This window comes from Urocampus carinirostris, chromosome 2 (genome assembly GCF_059441175.1).
Source record: "Urocampus carinirostris isolate Australia breed hairy pipefish chromosome 2, RoL_Ucar_1.0, whole genome shotgun sequence".
Taxonomy (NCBI): Eukaryota; Metazoa; Chordata; class Actinopteri; order Syngnathiformes; family Syngnathidae; genus Urocampus; species Urocampus carinirostris.
Genome location: NC_142350.1, coordinates 50998137 through 51021500, shown reverse-complemented (window position 1 = coordinate 51021500; position 23364 = coordinate 50998137). Strand labels below are relative to the sequence as shown.

At 39.7% G+C, this 23364-nt stretch overlaps 1 protein-coding gene across 1 annotated transcript in view; it reads right to left on the bottom strand.

The window, feature by feature from the left end:
- iglon5 (IgLON family member 5) overlaps positions 1 to 23364 on the bottom strand; it is a 266748-nt gene that overhangs the window by 28893 nt on the left and 214491 nt on the right. Inside the window, exons 3-4 of the mRNA XM_088327027.1 lie at positions 17233 to 17465; positions 10894 to 11013 (exon numbers count right to left, since the gene is read on the bottom strand). Of these exons, the coding sequence (XP_088183153.1) occupies positions 10894 to 11013; positions 17233 to 17465 (353 nt within the window). The remainder of the gene's footprint in view (positions 1 to 10893; positions 11014 to 17232; positions 17466 to 23364) is intronic.

Here is a 23364-nt window from a genome sequence, read left to right as displayed (position 1 = left end):
TGGTTCATGTGGCTTCTACTCCATTTATCTATCTATCTATCTATCTATCTATCTATCTATCTATGTATCTATCTATCTATCTATGTATCTATCTATCTATCTATCTATCTATCTATCTATCTATCTATCTATCTATCTATCTATCTATCTATCTATCTATCTATCTATCTATCTATCTATCTATCTATCTATCTATCTATCTACCTTGGTCATATCCCTCAAAAGGGGTGACCAAACAGCAAGACAAACAACATACAATAACAAAGAAAATAAAAAAAGGAAAAAAAAAGAAGCAAAAACACACACAAACATTTTTGGACCATGGCCAACCCAAATGCCCATCACCCAAAATAGTTAGGCAACACCTAAAGTGGTCATGCTTTCGCCCTTCCAGATGAAATTCCATTTATAATCCATGGTAAATTCTTCTTTATAAGTGTCACAACCACAACAGAAGTAGGACCCAGATGCGTAACGTTATTCACAAGTTTATTGAACTATAGAGGAAATGCAGCGCCAGCGATTCGGTGCTCGCTGGACGTGGGAAGCAAGCTGCTCACGGGATCAGGGCGTCTTCCAAATGCGGAAGTGAATCTTCTGGAGCAGGAGATTGTAGCGTAGTTAGACGGAAAAACAGGTCGTTAGCCGGGACGGGAGATCAGAACGTGGTCGGGGTCAAAAAAGGGGTCGTTAGCCGGGACGGGATATCAAAACGTGGTCGGGGTCAAAAAAACAGATCGTAGCAGGAGACAAACAGGGAAATCAGGAATGGACGAGTGGAAAATGGGTGACAAAACGGGACAGATGGGAGTCAGAGTAAAAAATGCTTGCCTTCTGAAAACAGAGGTTCGCTGGCAGACTGACAACAGGCGAGTGAAAGTAGCACGGGGAACCAATCAGGTAACCAGAAGCAGCTGGCGCCAAACGAGCGGGCACAGGTGAGTTTAATTAGTAATCATGACAAATAAGTCATGCATAAACAAATAATTCAAGTTAATTTAGTTGTGAAACCAGATTTCCTAATATTTATGTTCTATGAAATAAGTTTGATCATAGTTTTTTTTAGTTTTATTTATTTATTTGTTATTGCCACTGTCACTCTAATTGTAGTTTTAATTTCATACATCTTGCAGTCTAATGCACCGTAGTTGCGAAACAATTGATCAGTCGGAAAATATTGCTGACCACCGGATGTCACAGGAATCGAGAGTGCCGAATCCTAACCATAAAATTACTTGTGATACGATGACGTACGAAAAGGCATTTGATTTTATGCCATTATATCACTATTTTTAGTCACTGTCCTGGAGAAGAATGTTAGAGAATGTAGAAAACTGAAAGTCGTTTTGAAAGATATACGAAAATGGAAAAAGAGGGAAATGACTTTTGTTGTATCTGATGATGAATTTGTCATGATTACTGATGTGACTCACCTGTGCCTGCTCATTGCGCCATTTCGGGTTCTCATTGGCTCCATGTCAGTATTTGAACCCAGTCCTGTCTGTCCCCTGTTGTCAGTCTGTCTGCGAACCTCAGTTTAAACTAGGCAAGCCTTTTTCGAAACTTACTCCCCCCTGTCCCGTTTTTGCTCCCGTCTGTCTCCGGCTACGACCTGTTTTGCTCCTGACCACTGCTCTCCCGTCCTGGCTTACGACCCTTTTTGTCCCTGACTACGTCTACTCTCCCGTTCTAGCTTACGACTCGTTTCCGGCCCCGACCACGCCTTGCTCTCCCAGTCCCGGCTACGACCCGTTTTTCCGTCCCTGACACCGCCATCCCTCGCTACGGAAGATCCACCTCCGTGTTCGGATCACAATCCGAGTACAAGAGCGACTTGCTTCCTGCGTCCAGCAAACACCGGATCGTGGGCGCAGCCCTTCCTCTTTCCTTCAATAAAACTTGTGAGAAACGCAATTGGGTCCTGTTTCCGTTCTGGTCCTGACAGAATTGGACTTTGAAAGGAATTAAATAAATACCATGAACATGTTCTATTGGTATTGTGTTCATAGTTCATGTTGTCAAAAACGATTTTAATCTTGGCCGCAAGAATTCAACAATGTTTGTTACAATGTTTAGTTTCAGCGGAGAAAAAGAGAAACTAAGTATTATATCGATTTTTAATAAAAAATTAGGCTGCACGCTATACACGACTCTGCGTTATACACCAATAAATACAAAAAGTTCTTGCCATTGAATTGTTTTTTTGAATAAATAAAACAAATATGTTAACCCCCGCCAAACGTCACCTGAATCCACACAACCCGGTCTGTTGTTTTTCAATGAAGCTGCTGAATAATGGCAAGTGATGTCTTCTAGTTCCTTGCCGTCTCTCCGGGCTTGTCCCTCACCCCAATCCCCCCAATTCAGCAGGCCTTCTAGTCACGGGCAATTGATGCTTGGTTGCAGACACTCGGTGGGAATAGCAATGCGGCCGCTATCTCTGGAGAGCTGACGGGTTACGTGGGGGAGGCAGGAGGGGGAGTGTTTGGAGGGCCGGGGGTGTGAGGAGGCGTGCGAGGGGGAGGAAGATTATTGCTGACAGAGGAAAAACCCTGTCGGCCTGCGAGCGAGGACAAATGTTCAGCGCTTGTAATGTGTTTCAATGCGAACGTGTGAAAAACTGCATCGCCGTGTTAGCTTATAGATAGCTTCCATGCACAATATTTTCAAAATCATGTACAGTAAAAAAAATGAGAGGAATAAATTCACAAAACAGTCATCTTAACATTTTTGCACCCTTTAGTTGTAATTTAACAATGTTTTACAGAATATTGCAATCTAATGTCTACCAATATTCTTGCAGCCTGGCCCACTAATAACATTCGTGATAATAACAATAATAATAAGCCAAAATAAACGGTGTAATCGCTTGTTGACTAGGTATCAGTGGTGGGCCGTGAGACCTTCACTGCTGGACTAAAAACTGAATCTCAATTATGTGATATTGTTTAAATTTTGTTGATCAATACTTAATAAATATTTCAAAACTGTCTGCTTTCTGTCAGGACGAGAACGGAAACAGGGCCCAATTGTGTAGCGTTTACCACAAGTTTTATTGAAAGAAAGAGGAAGGGCTGCGCCCACGATCCAGTGTTCGCTGGATGCGGGAAGCAAGTCGCTCTCGCACTCGGATTGTGATTCGAACACGGAAGTGGATCTACCGTAGTGAGCGATGGCGGTGTCAGGGATAGAAGAACTCATCGGTAGCCGGGATTGGGAGAGCAAAGCGTGATTGGGGTTGGAAACGACTCATAAGCCAGGACGGCAGAGTAGACGTAGTCGGGATCAAAAATGGGTCGTAAGCCGGGACGGGAGAACAAACGTGGTCGGGGTCAAAACAGGTGGTAGCCGGAGACAAACGAGAGCAAAAACCGGACATGGGGGGAGTCAGGGTCAAAAAAGGCTTGTCTTGTATAAACAGAGGTTCGCAGATGGACTGACGGGATTGACAGGACTGGGTTTAAATAGGGACAGAGAGCCAATCAGGACCCGCAGCGGTTGGCGCCAAATATGCGGGCACAGGTGATTCACATCGGTAATCATGACACTTTCATATTCAAACAATCACATTTTAGCCATTAGTTGTTGTTAGGCTCAGAATATTACCTGACGGCCTTCACAAAACATCCTGAGGGCCTTGAGGCGAATTATCAGTCTTCGAGATAGCTGTTGGTACAGCCGAACAGATTCCGAGTCGGCGTCTGGGAGCCAGTTAGCTAGCGTTAAGAAATGTTGCCGGTCTCACAAACTATGATTGGCTAGGGGGCGCTAGGAGCTGTTTAAGGGAATAAGACTTTTGTGTTGATTTAAAAGCAAAAGGTCAGACAATTCCGAAGCGAGACAAAAGGTGTTGTCCGCTTGTTTCAGCCAAGAGGTAAGATCTTAAACCTAAGCCCAACCTTATCTGAATTCACGCCAGTCCGGCTTAAAATGTAAATCGTTATTTTCTAGTGGGCCGAGCTTTTCTCCTGCTGACTTTTAGTTTTGTATTATTCCGATGCCATTTTTCTTCTGTTTTAACAGTATTGTTGTATGTTACAAAAAAAAGTCTGTTTGCACCGTGCATCCATAAATACAGTATAAGCAACAAAATACAACTTTTTTTCCTTCTGTGCGTCCTGGTACCAAAAGGCCCACTACAGCCCAGTGGTCCACCACCACTGCATAAAAAATAAGTACAATGTTCTGTAGATTCTGTTTGCTTGATGCTATTGTGCTCACAGCTTGGACATTTTTCCTCTAGCTTATTCACGCTAAATAATTACTCTTCAAACGCTGTACTTCACGGTCTCTTATTAAGATTCCACCTGCGAGTATTATTCCCAGTTTGCCTCCTCGTTTACTTCAGTTAAGGTTCGTCAGTGTTCTTGCATTTTGTAGCAGTGCTGGGACATCGAGGCTGTTCTAAAAGTGCTTTGATGACTTTGATGACAGTGAGCTTTGTGAAATCTCGTTTGTCCTTTTTAGTAATTAACCTTAAAACTTTTGTTTGTTGGATTCCAAGAATTTCAGTGATAAAACAGAAACAATAGACAAACATGCTATTTTTCACGTTTAACACATTTAGTGCTAGTCACGGTAAACGTCAAACCTACAATTTCCATATAAGTAAGGTTTGATTTAAAATAGAAATAATGTTACGTTTTGTTTATTGAAGTAACACAGGAACATATTCAAATTCATGATTTGAGATAAGTATATCAATTGACAACTGTGAACCTGTACCTTTAGGACAAAACCAGAACAGACAGTAGACCAAAACACGTAACAACAAACATTATTGCGGAAGCGGAGAAGCCAGGCGCCAGCAATTCGGCCATTGCTGGACAGGAGGAGCAGGGAGCTCATAGGATTGGAGCGTGGTCGGAAGGTGGAAACAAGTTGAGCAGCCGGGACGGGAGATCGGACGGTGGTCGGTGGGCAGAAACGAGTCGGGCAGCCGGGACAGGAAATCGGAGTGTGGTCGGTAGGCAGAAGCGAGTCGGGTAGCCAGGACAGGAGATCCGACCGTGGTCAGTGGGCAGAGATGAGTCGGGCAGCCGGGGCGGGAGATCAGAGCGGGGTCGGAGGAAGGAAAAAGTCAGGGAGCCGAAGATGATCGGGAAGCCAGGGGCAGACGAGCAGGATACAGGAAAGGACGGGACAGACGGGAGCCAGAATCAAAAAGTGCTTGCCTTGCATGTGCGGAGGTTCGCTGACGGACTGACAAGGAGTGAATGAGAGTGATGTGTTTAAATAGGAGGGGAATCAATCAGGAAACTAGGAGCAGCTGGGGCTACACAAGTGAGCGCAGGTGATGGGCAAATCATGACAACGAAGGCAGCTATTTCCATTAGTAATTAATTAATTAACATAATTAATCAAAACTGCCTGTAAGATTTGAACTAGTTCAAGACAAATACTTTGGTTAAAAAAAGTATATTTTACAGAGGAGTGGGAAAACAAAATGAGAAATGGACAGGACTGTCTCCAAAAATTGGAATATTATAATACAGTTATTTGTTTTCTGTTGATAACTTGATTGTTCTTTTAATATCTGACACCTTCAATATTTTTTACAATTATGCATCACAGCTGTTCATTTCTTTGACTATTATGCACTGTTTGCATCAGGGGTCTCCAACCTTTTACAAGCTTAGAGCGACTTTTTAATTAGCGCAAAGGGCACCCAGTATCATATGCATTTCTAAATGCCATTACTATGCGGTTACTATGTTAGTGGGTTGGATCCCTTAACCACTAGGGTTGGAAGCGCACCATTTCCTGTGGTGTGTCTTGGCCAAGTACAGCCTGGTGGCGCCCATCCCTCTCCAGGCCAACAAATGTTTCCACCCGGGGACGTTTCGCGTGTTAGGGGAGTGTGCTCACCACTTAGTAGCAGGTTAATTTTTGGAAGTAGGGTTATATCAGCCAACCACTAAAAAAAATCATTTTACAAGCAATTACAATGAGCTTCAGAACAGGTCTGCGGACAGGTCAGCTGTCTTTATGCAAAACCCTGGTGCCTGTGGGCCTAGTTTACATTGTCACCATGGGCCAATCATGTTGCTATTCTTTGATATTCACACCCTCTAGGGCAGGGTACCGAACCTTTTGGAGGCCAAGAGCAACTTTGAGGGCAAAGAGTGACACAAAGGGCGACTTGATAACGCACTTCTGAAAGAAGAATTATGATTTGATTATTATAATAATTTTAATTTCCTAGCCTACTGACATTTTACCTAAAAACTGATTTTTAATGATGAATAATTATTCCGAATGATTAAAAAAGGTAGGGATCTTAAACATACAATATTTTGTTTCTTCTTTACCTTTCTAATTGTTTTGATTGCAAATGAAAACTTTCACAACATTTTGCCGGAAATTACGTTCAATTTTTTTAGGACGCTATCAGTTTCAGTTCCATGAACTCTGCACACATGATATATTATGTAAGATTGAACAAAAATCAACTTTTAAAATAAATCTTAAAACATGTTTCCTCGTCATTACATTTGCAGCCATTAAAAGAAAATAGTTAAACTTACTAACACATTTTTAACTTTCCCCGTGGGAAAATGTCTTCTTTATCAAAAATGACGTAGTTCTATAAGAGGCTTCGGTAACTTTATGAGAGTTTTTCGCCGCCCTTGTAAAAGTTGGAAGTGTTTGTGCTGACAGACAACTGACAGACAATTGAATTTCAATAAATCTTGAAATTAAATGTCTTTATTGCCCTTGATAACAATGTGATAAAACATTGTATGCAACGAGATTATACATAACACTGCAGGATAAACATGTAATAAAGACTTTAAAGAGAAATATAAAATAAAAGACTGTCAGGATAATTGGGTAAAAATATAATATACAAATATAAAAATAATATACAGCGTAGTGCTTAGATACTGGCCAAAGCTATAAAGAGAGTGCCATGAAAATAATAGTGCATCGTAAAAATAGTGCAAGAACATTTAACCGCAACAAAAATTCCCAAACATTTCCAAGATATATATTTTCGCAGTTTTGCGTCTTGTTTAGGGTGGTCAGGGCAGAAACTGTCTCTGAGACCATTTGTCTTTGTTTAAGGAAATGTAATTTTTAAAAAAGGTATTTTAGAGTTTAGGTTTGGATCTTTTGTTCTCCTCGTAAGTTCAAAATCATTGATGTCTTCTCTCCCTATTTTTAGTGTCTATTAAATCATAAACTTCTTATTAGCAGGGCAATTTTTTAAAAAAAAGGTCATTTTGTATTCATTACAAAACTTAAAAATTGCAAGTACATATACATATATATATATATATATATATATATATATATATATATATATATATATATATATATATATAAAATTTTAAAATAAGTGATGACGGCTTATCTTTCTAGATCTACATTAATTTATCCATCTATCTACCCTGGTCATATCACCCGTGAGGGGTGACCGACAGCAAGACAAACACGTACAAGAAAAACAAAGAAAAGAAAAAAGGGAAAAAGTAGCAAATAACACACACAAAATTTTTTGTACCATGGCCAACCCAAATGCCCAAACATTCAAACCTTGGCACTCAAGTTGTTGATGCTTTCGTCCCTTCAGATGAAACGGGACACGAGAAAGCGGCCATGTTACTCGGGTCAGGGTGACACAACACACTCTTTTGTTCAACAACAGGGCCTGACAGTGGTTTACTCCTGCCGCATCATACAGGTGCCCTACCCATCCCTTAGAACGCGTCCGATCATCCCACTATCCTTTTACAACACCTCTCCACTCATTCCTATCAGCAACAAGAGCTATAGCTTCCACTCCATTTAGACCTCTTTCCTCCAATGCACTCATAACACCATCCATCCACGTCAATCGTGGCCTTCCTCTTGGTCTCCTTCCATTTACTTCTGCTCTGTAGATCCTCTTCAACATTCGCTCCTCATCCATCCTCTTCATGTGTCCTAACCAACCGAGTACTCTCTTATCTACACGCTAGCTCAGTTCCACTACTACTCCAGTTGTCTCTCACAATATTATTTCTCAATCTATCCAAACTTGTCACTTCTAACATTTTCCTCAAACACTTGATCTCAAAAACATTTAATTTCCCTCTCAAATCTGCGTTCAAGCTCCAAGTCTCTGAACCATACAACACCGATGGCACAATCACACTCTCATATAGTCCCCACTTAACATCTATGCTCATACTCTTGTTGCTCATCACTCTCCTCAGAGCACCCAAAACCTTGCTTCCTTGATTCACTCTGTGCAATCTCTTACACTCCATTCCATCAACTATTGCCACATCACAACCCAAGTACGTAAGCTTTCAACTTCTTCCACCACCTGTCCATCCAACCTTATTTCCAACGCCATTTGATATAGGATATTTCAAGTTTTTGCCGTAATCAGCACTATTAAAACAATTGACTTTCTATATAATTGGATAATTTGTAACGAATCCAGAATACGTGACTTTTTATTCATTGCATTAAAGAAAACACACTTATTCACAATCTTTACATTTCTTAAGAGAGTCCCTGTAATCCGTCTAGTTAGATTTGAGGTACTGCATTAGATTGGGGTGATTCCAAATGAACTATAGCGCCAACATTTGCAGAGGGCATTGCGGGCAGGGGATCTATGCGCGAGCAGCAGAGGACAGTAGGTTGCAGCATCCTTTGCCCTTAGAGTCTAATTACAGGGAGTCGAGTGCTTGTACACACTGACCTATTTACTGCTGCTTGTCCTAGTGATCTACAGCAAGCGCCTTCGCCGCATCTCGACCAGTGCGAATTTATACGCTCGCAACGTCTTCTTCTGCCTCCGGTCTCGAGCCAACAGTTAATTATCCCGGCTTGATAAAACGTCGGAAGAGTTGAAGAAAATAATCCTCGCCAGATTGGAAACATCCTTGTGGACTCGTGAGAGGAGAAAGAGGACTAAGAACATTGAGTTGAGGAATTAACGACAAAATGGACGAAGAAGAAAACAACTTAAAAAGAGGAGAGATCAAGCCGGATAACACAGATGAACAAAGATTTTATGGTTTTGCAATTAAAAAAAGATCGGATCTAATGTTTATATGTTTAGATTTCACAAGGTAGTGTTTGTTTGATGTCCAATGGCTTTCATAGGCTTCCATAGTTGTGCAAGTCTGACCCAAGTACGTAATAGATGAACAAGCTTCCATTCTTTGTATCTGAGAGTTTTCATGAAGAAAATTCAAAAAGACATTGTCAAAGGCATCACGGTGGTAAAAATAGACTTGAAATGACTGTGACGCACAGTACAGCGCTTTAATAAGATACTAAACAGATGACAGAGACGCATCATTAGAGCTGATAGAGGCTGCGCTATGCTAACTCACTGCGAACATTAACAGTGACAGACCAAAGAGCAATTAGCTCTCGTTCCGATCAAATCGAATCACGAGACAAACAAGAACTGACCAACCCGGATCGGAGAGGTGGGCAGGCAGGCCTAAAAATAAGCTCCCACCGCATTGGGAAATTGGTGGTTTGGCAGCAGCATGTTTGACGTGGGACCCCCGATGAAGACAGATGCCGAACATTACGAAGGGCGCGGCGGGGATAATCACGGGTAATGAGTGCTTATTTGGGACAAAACATTGGGATGGGGGCAGTTGATTTTAAAAATGGAGGCCGGGATAAGCAGCTGGCTTTTTGATGATGATGACGAAACAGGATAAAGATTGAGGCAAAAACATATATACGGTTAACCCTTGTCCATTGCGGGGGTTACGTTCCAAATAAAACCTATAATAAGCGATATCTGTAAAGTAGAGCCCTTTTTTAAATTATTATAAAATATTTTATAAAGAAACCACAGAACATACCTTTTTGTTAGGATCTAAAACGCAACTGTCCTTCAGAGGGCACAAACAGGAGACATATTGGGGAATATCACACCTATTCCTCATGACCCGCACCTGACTCTAATCAGGAACCTAGTATTTAAAGACGGTGCCAACAGCAAAAGCTGTATTATTGTTGCTATCTGCGTGAGTATATCTCTCTTTGATCTATTCTGAAATTTCTGGCCAGTTGTGACTGCTTTCCTGACAGTTTTCTTGGTTGGGGGCTGGGGTTGTGGGGTGAGGAATAAAGAGATCTGATATTAATAATGGTTAAAAAGGAAATTAACAATAATTTGGTGTGTATCCTAAAGTGATAAGTTGAAGGTAAATAAATCTTACCGACAGATTATGCGGCAATTGATTCTAAGGTCATCTGTTTACATTTTTTGTCATAATTTGTTCATCCGTCTTGAAGTGAAAATTTAAAGGTAAATACTCAATTTGAAATTATTGTCTGGCTGCTGCAACAACAGCCAAGTAATTAGGTTGGGAAATCTCTGAGACTATATTGTTAGGAACCAGCACAACAGGCAGATGAACTGGAGGATTCCATACTTGTTCCGCATCACCTGCGCTTGACTCTAATCACGAACACAGTGTTTAAAGACTGTGCCGGCAGCAAAAGCTGTCTATTTTTTTTCTTTGATGTGCCTCCTGCCTGAGTATACCTGTTCTTGATCTGTTCTGGACTTCCTGAAATTCGATAGCTCTGTTTTATTTTCTGTTGTATTATTTTGTTACATGTTTCCTCCCCTTATCCCATGTGCGAAATGTTATTCGGCTCGTATGTTTGCGCTTGGGTCTGCCGTCTGCCTCAACAAACATAACACATAGATGTTTTCTTCTCTTTTTTTTCCCCTTTTTTACAAATGACTGCTGTATTGTGAAATAATCATTTTAATCATCAATGCGACCTGAAAGCGGAGAGACTGTTTAGCCAATCAGAACGCAGAACACAACACAAATCAATGAAGTAGCGAGACTGTTAGAAGAAAAAGACATTGTAGTGGGGGTTAATTGTATAGAGTATAAAAGTGGTACATACATTTCTGGTCCTTCCAGGTAACGGTGGGCTCGGGTCGGCCCACAGCCAGACAGAAGAGGTTCACGTTCTCGCCTTCGTTCACCGACACATCCGTGGAAATGTTGACAATTCTGGCCGGAACTAGGGAAATAAGAAGACTTTTTTTGAATAAAGTATTTTTTGTGACTTAGCCAAATGAAAAAAAAAAATAAATACATTGCTTTTTATTCTGTCTAACCAGTTTCAGAATGATTGTACAAGTTTCTCTGGAAGATCATGCAACAAGTTTGTTTCTTTTTGGTAGTGTTTGATACTGTGACTGTTGATTATGCTTTTTCTAAGGAACGAAATAAGTACATATTTCACATATAAAAAAACTTTTCATATAGTTTCTTTTTGTTATTGTTAATTTGATTTGACGGATGTCGGAATTCATATTCGTTGAACTGATTGAAATATAATGACAGTAACGGAAAAAAAATTGCGGCAGTACAAGTGCAGTTCACTTTTTTTCAGTAAAAAGATCCCCCAGTCGGACAAAAATGGGCTTTGCCCAACCCCGCTAGCCAAAATATGCGATGGGGGATAATGGATCACTGAATATTTTTCATTCCGCGATGTACTGAGGCTGCTAAGTACTTAGTGTGAAGAGGGATTACAGTATACTGGAGAATACTGTAAACATGTTTACGTATAAAAAAGGGAAACTCTAAAAATATGCAGCCGGCCACCAACAAACCCAATTAAGCGTCACAATAAAATTGATAACGAGGCGGGCCTCGATTCTAAACGGGACCATTGAAGTTCTTTTTAACAAGCTTCGCTCCATCGCGGCTCTCTTCGTCGTTAACGCTAGTAAACAGGGGATGCGTTTTCTGGCACTCGGCTCTGCAAACACATAAATATGAATGTATGTATTTGCATGTGTGCCAGAAGCCCCCAGACAAGATTGTTTGCTCGCTCGGCTGCTGTCGGCGAAAAAGCGCTTCAGTCAGCAGCCCTCTGCCACCTGTCAGCCACAAACACATTCTGTTCTTTAAGCGATATTATCATTTCTTTTTTGGAAGTTGTTAGTTTAGGAATGCAGTCACTTTGAAAGGAGAACAGATGCACAATGGGTGTTGTGTTAGCTTAGCTGAAAGGAAACAACCATTCGATAAAGAGAGTGTGTATTGTTTAGCACCTTAGAAGGTTATTATTCTCACTTGATTTTTTTATTGTTTCTTTGGGTTTTTGCAATCACATGCCTACAAAAGATTGTAGTATGGGCATCTTAGCTGGAAAACATCTGGGACAATAGCATGAAGCCTTGTCTGGTCCCAGGTAAAAGTTGAACACAATCTAAAAAAACTAAACATTGCCTTTTACACATTTTTCTAAAGGTATTGTTCAAATGTTTGCAAACGTGGCCATTTGGAGATGACCAGTTTACAGCCCTAAAACGTCTGCAACCGTTTATTTTACTTTAGCCAATTTTAAGACATTGTGAAAGATATGTTAACTTCTCTTTCCAGAAGTCAATCGCTGTTTGTGCACACTTGCGCGTGATAATCTCACATAAAAATGAATCCCGGGGTTGTATTTACGCATGTTTTTTTTTCCAGTTTTGATTGGAATATTGCATGGATATATGTTGGGAATTTCATTGGCTAAACAATGTGTCAATCAATATTTGAATTTGTCACTCCTGGCTAAAGATATTTGAAGCCAAAGTGGGTCATCTCCATTTTCTCAACAATAGTAAACCGGGGATAATGGATTGCATCCAAAATCGTGTATTATATTTTGGGTTAGCAAGAATTGCACACTATCATAAGTTTCATAAGTGCTTTCTGCTGGTCTCTTCTTGCAGCAGAAGGGATTAAGGATAATGGATCATGGCAACATGAGTGCAGTCAATCTTAAGCTAAAAACACAACAAAAATAAAAAAAGAGCTTCCAAGCCCACCAAAAGAACTATTCCGGCCCCGCTTGCATCAATAAGGGAGTGGGGATAATGTATTGCAGCCCTACAAGTGCAGTTCACCTCTTTGGTTGGTGGAATGAACGGTAAAAGGAGCCTCAAGGCCTGAGAAAAATGTGCTTTGCCCGTCCTTTCTGGCAGCAATATGAGATCGAGGATAATGGATTGTGCCAACAGCCGTGCATTTTAATTTAGGCGGGCCTAATCAGCACACCTCAAGACAGAAGTAACTTCTGCCGGTCGCCGCTCCCATATGGATTCAGCATAATGGTTCGCAGACACATGAGTGCAATTTATTTTAGGCTAAAATACAGTAGCTCCAACAAAGAGCCACCGAGCCCCACAAAAATGGGCTCTTTCAGCCTTGGGTCGGAGCAATATGCAATCAGGGATAATGGATCGGGGCTGCACAAGTGCAGTTTACTTTTTGGTGGACAGAATGGGAAAAAAGAGCCACCATGTTTGACAAAAGTGTACAAACTTAATACTTAGTTTGATTCGACCCAATGTCTTGTTTTGTTTTGGAAGACAACCGCCACAAAAATGGAATAATAAGCTTTTTCGAGATTTCGCTGGAGGAGCTGTCATGATTTGTTCAATTATCATGCGCTGTTGTTTCTGTGGCTGGGTTAAAACACAGATCTCTCCTTGGCGACGCGCAGTCTCACACGAAGCAGAGGAGGAGGGGCGCTACCGTACAGCCTTCAAATAACACAGCGTGCAAACGAAATGTTTAAAATTCAGGTAAAAGTGCGCATTTAAAAAAAATAATCATTATAATTTTGCCGTGCGCTCGTGTGCCACTGGTTAACCCCTCGCGTACCACTGCTGGCAGGCGTGTCACAGGTTGCCGACACCTGGTCTATAACTATCTCCAGCGCTTTGACATTTTTATTGTTTAATATCTTGTGTATCTATTCAATTAAAAAATAATAATAATAAGGTTAGTGTAAAGTGTAAAGAAGAGGCGAGCCGTTTCTCTTGAAACAAAAGTGGAATAAGAAAGCTTGATGCGGTTGAGAAAACAGTTGGATCGCTTTTTTCGGCCACTCTCTACCACAGAGGAGGAAGTCGCCTAACTCTTGAAGCTCATCTTCCAAAAACAAGTTCATCTTAACATTATTTATCTTTATAGAGCATATTATTTTGTTAAATGTTTATTTTTAGTACAAAACAATACAGGTTACTTATACAAGCCTTAAACATACTTGTATAAACCTTAAACATACAAAATATAGCGCTGAAGCAACTTACGAACAAATTCAACTTACGAAGGATCGTTTGGAACCTCTCGTTGGTAAGTTGGGCAGCGTCTGTATTAAGTTTGTACTTTTTTTGACCCAATTGTTTTTATAGTGTATAAACAGCTCTTGATATGATTCTTCTGAATTATGCTAAGGGAATGACTTTCTGATTTCTAATGATTTCCCAACACTGCCCTGATCACACTTCCAAATCCAGGACCCACACTTTAGCATCTGTAATAAGCCGGCAATATTTAACAGAGTCTTTACTCAAAGGTCGTCATTAATCACGAACAAGATACAAAGCAAAATGTCGAGCTTATTGTGGCTCTGGTTACGAAACATCCCTTCGTCGGTCTATAAAAGAGACGCTCGGTTCAAATGTCAGCTAGCTCCGCTTTCCCCGCCGCTAATCAGCGATCACACGGGTTCTGCGATACTTTTTCAGGTTTTTTTTTACCGAGCAGATGCTTCGGCACCCATCAGCTCGCGTGTCAAACACGTTTTCCCTGGTCCGTTTTGTCAGCAGCCACCTGCGCTTTTCGGCTTATGTTTACGTGACTCAATGGTACGTACGGTTAAGAGGGTGACGCGTTTAGCTTTGATTTAAAAGGAAAAAAAGGTCGTTAAAGCGAGTGATTGCTTCCGCAGTGTCGAGCATCAATCGCTGCCAACAAACGGAAGGCGTAATTAAGTCGTTTAGCAGATGTGGCGGTAGTGAGCAGAAGGCGAGGGGAAGGATGACCTTGATGGAGACGGACCTACTGGTGCGAGGGATTATTTTTGGGGGGTCTGATGGTGAATGTGAAACCAGTGTCACCCAGTGTCTTTTCACGGAAAGTCACAATTTTTACAATTAAAGAGACAGTTTGTATTATTTGACCGTTCCATGTTACTGTTTTGTGTCACGCAACCAAGAAAACTATTTTTGTCCAGCCTTTGACATTTTGGGGTTTTACAGGTACCCGTAGCAGCGAGATGGCGGTCACATTTCTTGTCATAAAAATATTTTTTTTTAAATGCATTTTTGCATGCTTTATTTTGGATTTTTACTGATTAATTAAACCAATATTGTTTATTTTAATAAAAAATAAAGTAAATCATACATTAAATGAATAAAATAAAAGCAATAAGCCTAAAAAAATACTCCATATAAACTTTTAATTTTTAGGGTTTTGCTGAAAAAATGTATTCAGAATAAGATTTTGTTTTCAACCTTATTTTTGTAACTTTTACGATACTGTTTTTCAAATTCTCCTTTTTTTTCCACAATCTTTGATTTTTCAAAATAAATGTTTGCCTAATTTGCCTTTAATGATTGAATGCATGTGGAGAACTATTTACAAATAATTTAAATTCATCAAAAAACAAGTTATTAATACCTTATATCATTATTTCAAAATGTGAGTTATTTTATGTGTCCAAAGTTAATTTTTTAAAATATTTTGCAAATATCTCCCATAGGAAGATAAGATTCTTCTCTCTAAAATCAATATTTTGGATGTGTTTTTTTTTTTAAATCACTGATCTGGTACACAACCATTCTCCAATGGGCGCCCACAAGCAGACAGTTTCTTATTAACTGCACCTGACTCCAATGAAAAAATAAACAGTATGTGAAGACTGTGCCAACAGCAGAGCCTGTTGGGTTATTGTCTTTCATTTCCCTGTCAGGTTTGGTCCAGTAATGGTTTTCTGGTTTTGACAGTTTGTTAATTGTTTTTGACCGCGTGTTTGTTTGGCCCTATGTTCAAGGTTTTGTTACTAAGCACTCTCTTTTTTCGAGCACCCCAGCCTCTGGTCTTGCTTCCCTGCATTTGGGTCCACTCTTCAAAAAAAGACAAACAACGTATTTAGAAAAGAAAATACTTTCGTAACGTAACGAGTAAGCTATACTCTTGCAAATAGAAATGTCTCATTGTACGATTGACAGTACTGTTTTTTTTTTATTTCACTACTTAGCAAATTTTGAAAATATCGATTTTTAAAATGACAAATTAATCAAATTAATTGGATTCATTGGTTCGCCCCACATTCTAACTCTAACTAAAATGATTCGTTTGGATTTGAGATGGATCCAAAACATTGTTTTGGGGGAATTATGAAAGAAAAAGTTTCCAATTGTTAACATTAAAGGGACATTGTGTAATATTTGATCACTAGATGACTTTGTATTGTGTATTAGAACCAAACAATGCTAAAAAGCAAAAGGAAGTTTACAAACTATGGAGACTTTAACTGACCAATCCACACTATTTTCTTCTCAATGTTTTTGCCTGGATTTTCACAAGATGTTTGGTTTCAAGATGGCAGACAATTACAGTGTTCATTTTACCTCTGAAAAGTGATGAGTCCCGGAGACTCGCATGCTAAAAAATCTATGGGTCCCAACAGAGATCTACGGGTCCCCAAAATTTAGTGTTATCGAGGTTGAAATCGTAAATCGGTGACAAATATATAATAAAGATCTATATATTCATTCAGTTTTAATCATCAAATTATTAATTCATTTTCTGCATCAAATTATTATTGGTAATATACCGATTAAAGGGATAACCACAAACCTGTCTTTTTTTCATTTTCTCCTTTTATACTTCCTTTTTTTCTTAACTTCTTTATACAACATAATAATTCGTAATATAATGCATCAAAGCAAGTGAGCTGTTTTAGAGCCGGCTCTTTTGAATCAGTTGAGCTGAAAAAGCTGGTTCTCTAAAAAGAGACGGACTTTTCACCACACAACTCGAGATCGGCGTGCAGACGAAAACTCGAACCGCGAGACCAAAACAACATCTGCCGGATCTGCCTGACAAAAAGCTTGGAGTGCGGTAAATCTTTGTTTAAAAAAATGTAATCGGGTAATAATGACAATTTTGTGTCAAAAAAGTTGCGTCCCGGGGACGCACGTTGATTTGAGACTATGCGTCCCAGCAAAAATGATGCGTCTAGGACGCAGGGACGTGGGCAAACAAGAACACTGCAATTATGTCATCTATCGCCCTCGAGGTGAGCCTCCTTACGTAAATACAGGCTTTTTTTCTATTAAATTACATTTTTTATAATAATAATATCCCTTTAATTCAGCTCAAATTCTCCTCTAAATTTCACAGCACATTCTTTTCCTCCCAAGCAAAAATCCACCAAGGTCCTGACCTTGCACGATGAGGTAGACATGGGCGATGCGTGGCTTGTTGTTGGCCTGGAAGGTGCAAGTATAGGGCCCCTCGTCGCTCACTTGCACCTTATCGATGTGGACCGAGAAGTCGCTATTGTTGCTATTGACTAGCGTGACGCGCTTGTCCAGCGACCATTTGTCGGTTCCGGTAAACAAAATGTTGGAGCGGTTCAGCCAGGCCTTGTGCGTCACCTCCTCGTTGATCTGACATCTGCGGGGGCAAAAGGACAAGGAGATCTTAAGTGGGTTAAATTCCGGCCGGACCGTAGAGATTTATTCAAGAAAACTTGGCGTGTTTTCAAGATCTTATTTCACAAAGCGCTGACTTCTGAGTTGCGGTAGCATGATATAGAAAGGTCTTTTTTTAAGTTTTGTTTCCAGGAGCGCAGATTAGAGTGGGCTTTTATAAGTAATTGTAAAATTATGTGTTACCATAGCAACTTGGCAGCAAGGGGACACGTTTTTGATTCCTTCTGACCTAGAAAGCTTAACTTGAGCCCTGAAGAAAGAAAGAAAGAAAGAAAGAAAGAAAGAAAAAAGAAAGAAAAGTAAAAAAAGGAGAGAAGAAAAGAAAGAAAAATTGGGGGAAACAAAGAAAGAAAGAGAGAAAGAATGAGGGAAACAAAGAAAGAAAGAAAGAGAGAAAGAAAGAAAGACAAAAAGTGTTCAAGTGTTTTCGCCTGCCGTGGTGTATTGATTTCTATGCCACGCAGAAGAACATGGAAACCGAGTCGCCGCCTCAAGAGAATCGAACATTAATGGTAAATGGCAAATGGTCTGCATTTATATAGCGCTTTTCAAGTCAATGAAGACTTCCCAAAGCGCTTTACAATGTGTTTCACACTTACCCATTCACACACACACTCACACACCAACAACGGCCATGCAGCCATGCAAGGCGCTGACCTGCTTATTGGGGGCATTAGGAATTCAGTGTCTTGCCCAAGGACACTTCGACATATGAATCGAAGGTTCACTAGTTGGAGGAAGCTGAAAAAGTACTCCGACAAGATTTTATCTATGTGTTTTACTTTGTAATCAATACTTAAATAAACCAAAAGCAATCTGTTTTGCTAAATATGCACACTTGTATGTTTTTCTGAGTTGTGTTGAAAAATGACCTGACCAACCCCCATGCATAACAATGTCCCTCCTCTTGGCACACGTTACTAAAATGTCTTCTTTTCTCATTTTGGGGGGAATAATAGTAATGCAGCAATGTAAGTGATATAATAGAACAGTAAAGCACGGAGCCTTGTATGCATGAGGGGAAACATTTCATGCAAGCCGGGGGCAACACACGTTATCGGGCGGGAGCGCCTCACGTAGTGTTAAATTCTGAATTAGAACCATTACGGAGATCTTTCACACAGTGCGCCATATGGGTCGAAAAATACAGTAGTTTATTCTTAGAAAATATAAAGTTTTCCACATTTGAAGTCCTCATATCTTCTAAACTATGAAAATCAGTACAATAAAAGTTGTGCTAATTCAGTTTTTTGTAAGTCTATTGATTGTTTTAAATTTCTTTTCAATCCCAATTAATGACGTTCTATCAACCAGAAAATGCGTTTTGTGTGATTGAGTTAGCAAAAACGGAATCATGGACTTTTGTCCAAAGTGCTTGTAGCAGAAAATTCATAAAGGATCCACCAGAAAGGGAGTCCATCGTAAAATGGCATGGTAAATTCATAACGGATAGGGTTAGACAGTTTTTGAACACAACACTGGTAGACAGATGGATTCGATGGTCTGGACGGAATTCTGACAATCTCATGTCCTGGCCACCGAGATCTCACACAATGGGATTTCTTTGTGTGTGTGGATTTGTAAAACGATTGGTCAATATGGCCCCTATTCCAAGGGACATGGATAAGATTAAGGCACGAATAACAGACACTGTTGCAACCACTGACAATGCAATGCTGGGATGTGTTTGGCAGTAATTTGACTATAGGCTTAATGTGCAGTGTGTGACTTTGCTCACATTGAATAGCTCTGAACATTCCGTGTACTATATTCTCCAGACCTTAAATTCTCCGGATTATAAATCACATCAGGCCAAAAAAGGCAGAATTAAGAAGGAATTCCAATTTTGGTGGAAGTTTATTTAATAATATCCAACATCAAAAACACACATGACATCTTATAAGGCAATTTAAAACAACATGGCATTTGCTACACTGCAGGCTGGTGTACACTTTACCACAAAGCCTGCAGCATCCTATACTTGTTTTCAGTGGACATCCAATGGAGTGTGTCCACATGACTTGTTTGGTCCTGCACATGGCTTCTTGGATAGTGTCTCACCAGAGGATGGCTGTTTTCTCTTTGATGTTTTGTTCATCTAACTAGAACAGAATAATTTGATATACCTATAAACAAAATAAAAAAGACAAAATCAAAATCATTACAAACTAAAAAATATAGCAACCTACTTCAAACAAAAATGCATTCTCGTCCCTCTCATTACTGTCTATCCCCATCTCAAAGTCATTGTCACCATCTTGGATGGAATGGAATCACATCCTGCACACTAAATCAATGACCTCTCTTCTTTAATGGAATTCTGAAACGGAAGCAGTAAAACATAAGTTTGCATACCAATGTACTAATCTTATTTGCACACCCCAGATTCCAACAGTTGCATAAATCTTCCCCACCTGAACTATTCAAATTGAGTCTCAAAAGCATTCTACCCGTCTGGCCATTCTATTCTCTGCTTCGCACATTTGACATGATAGGCAGATAACATTTGTTGAATGCATTTCATGGAAACTAAATATACAAATGGTCTGGATATTGTAACAACAACAAAATATTTAAGGCTTTTCACCTACCTGAATATGACAAATCTAGTCCAATAAATCAAAGGCAAGTTGAGGTTCAAACGTTTTGCCGGGTTTGTGTCTACAGGGCCAGAGGGTTTGACTTAGAAACACAAAATGTCCCATGCCAATCTGGGCAGGTTTGAGGGGGGTAACTGTTACGTTGCCATATGGCAACGCTTGGCTGTACAGGGTTTAAGTAGAGGTGGGTAGAGTATCCAAAAATATTACGCAAGTAAAAGTACTGTTCCTTCAGAATAACATTACTCAAGTAGAAGTAAAAGTAGGCATCCAAATACCTGCCTGAGTAAAAGTAAAAAAGTACTTGGTGAAAAATTGACTCATGTACTGAGTAACTGTGGCAACGTCATACTTCTTGATTTTTTTAAACAACCAATTCAGATCATTAAATTATCAAAGTCCATCCAATCAACAAAAAATACATTTAATTTCAAAGTAGATTAAAATAATCAACCTTGATTAAAGTGCTTTAACAAACAATGAAATGAAAATAGTATACTGTAAATCAGATAAATCAAATCAATCAAAGACGCTGGATGGTTGAGGATAATTATAACACATATTACTTCAAAGCAGCTTTCAGGACACCCAGTCCGCTTACACAGAATATCAAACAAGAATAAAACTGGAATAAAACAAGCAAGTAATACATACTAAATAAAACCAAATAAAGTTAAAATTTGAATTTAGGAAACTGACCAATACAAGTTTCCTCAAGTTCGATGTTGAATTCTTAAATGCAGAAATCATCATTTGTTAAGGCAAACAAAGGACACATTGCAAATTGTAGCTGGTGTTTGGCACCCTTTCTAAAGGGAACATGCTTTTGTGTTCCTCTTCTTCTGTGTTTTCATAGTCGGTATTGCTAGGCGAAGTTTTCCGTAAATAAAACTTCCCCCGCTGAAGTTGATTATGGTCATGTGACGAGGCTGCTACAATTGATTGATTAAACATGGTAGAGCCGGGCAGAGTTCTGCCTTAGCGGAGACAGACAGACACGTACTTATGTGGAGGGGATTTATTAAGTAACGAAGTAACAAGTTCAATGTTGGCTAATGTAGCGGTGTAAAAGTACAGTTTTTTTCTTCACAAATGTACTCAAGTAAAAATATAGGGAATTAAAAATAGTCCTAGAAGTACAAAATTTCCCAAAACATACCAGAGTAAATGTACTACCCACCTCCGGGTTTAAGGGTAGTGTGACTTTTACCCCAGAAAATCTGTTAACACCAAAACCAAAATACCTATAACTTTCTTGTCGCCACTCTCCCAGCAGCAGTTTTTCACCAGAAGATTTCACTTAACATAATTAGCGCCTCAAAGGGGACGATATCTTTCTTCTGTTCTTGTTTTTCACCAACCTTTCGTCGTCAGAGGTGAGTAGTGTTTTCCCCAAGCCTCATTTGCCGCTTCTTCCCACCTGCTCTGTTTGAACAGTCTCGCCGAGCCGTTCTCTTTCGTTAAATAAACACAAAAACTCACAGCGCTTCTCGCTGGCCTTGAGCTGTTCTCGCTTTGCGTCGGCGTCCGACCGATGACACTGACGCACATCGACCGCGTAACCCCCCCACGAGTGTTTTCCGACATGAAGAACCTCGCTCAAAGTGTTCTTGTTGGTCTGAGAAAACAACAATAAAGAATGGTCCGTGAATAGCGCATGATTCACGTCAGAGAATCTTTGGGCCGCCTCTGCTTGTCTATTGAAGAGTATCCTTTATTCGCCTCACGCAACACCGACGAGTAACATTCGGTGCATTAAAATGATTCAACCGCTACGCAGACTCTGAATTAGTCTTTCAAGTGGAACTAAGGTAATCTCGTCCATTTGTACGGTGGCACTTGAATCTCTATTCGAATATTCATTAGCTGTTTAAATGAAAAACAAACAATGCAAGTAAACCAATCCGCTGCCCATAAAACACCTGCTATTTTTTTACTTGGTATCCAAACAAAAAATATGTCCAAAAACAAACCCAAAACACAGCCGAACACTTATTTTTAAGGACTGCGTTGACAGCAAAAGCTGTTGGATTGTTGTTTGCCCTTGATTTTCTTGATATGCTGTCAATTTATTATGGACTTCTTGAACTTTGCCTGTGTTTTTTAGACTGTGTCATTTGAAGATTTCATTTCCATGCATTAAAATAATTCAGCCGCTACACTAACTCGAAATCGGCCTTCCGAGAAGAGTATTGACGTAATATCGGCCACTTGTGCGGGTGGCACTTGACTTTCTGTTAAAATATTAATTAGCTGTTGAAATGAAAAACAAAAAATCCAATTAAACGGATTTACTGACCACAGGACACCAAATATGTTTGGAATATTTTATGTAAAACAGCACACTACACAGTCATATTTTATTCAGAGTTAGAATAGAAAATGAATGCCTCAGGTGTTCACAAATTGGCCACCGGGGGCAGTATAATACAGTTACAGTGATACCGAGGTACTCAAAGGACTCTATGAATGAATGAAAACTTTATTTCGAACATTAAAATAAAAACAGGACAAAAACAATGAGTCAACAACAAAATAATGTTACATAACATGTTCAAAAAGGGGTAGTCAAAAGCAGATGCTGTACTCAAACAAATCTGTATTCGACCCAAAAGTTCAAGTATTTTTCACATCGCTATGTGAAAAAAAAAATAGTTCCTCTCAAACCAGAACACAGCCAAACGTGTGTACTCAAGTACTGTGTAGACATCACAAGTTGTTGAATTGTTTATTTGCACTTGATTTGCTGTAAATATACTATGGACTTCCTGAACTTCGCCCTTGTTTCTTTGGACTGTGTGTTAAACAAGTAACATGCATTAAAATGATTCAGTCGCTACGCCGACTCATATTCGGGCTTCCAAGTGGAGTGTTGAAGTAATTTCGGCCACTTGTGCGGTAGCACTTGACTCTGTTCGAATATTCATTAACTGTTAAAATGAAAAACAAAAATGCAATTAAATCAATCCACTGCCCACAAAACAATGGAATATTCAAAGTAAAATAGTACACTACAATGTCGTATTTAGTTTAATATTAGAGTAGAAATGTGGTGACCGAGGGGCAGTTAAATACAAATGAAGTGATACCTCAGTACTTGAACGACTGCGTTTGAACAAATCGCTATTCAACCCGAATATTAAAGTCATTTTTATTTCGGTATTTGAACAAAAAATAGGCCCTCAAACAAACCCACATCATGTGCATTTAGGACTGTGCCAAAGACAAAAGCTGTTGGATCAGTGTTCGCCCTTGATGTTC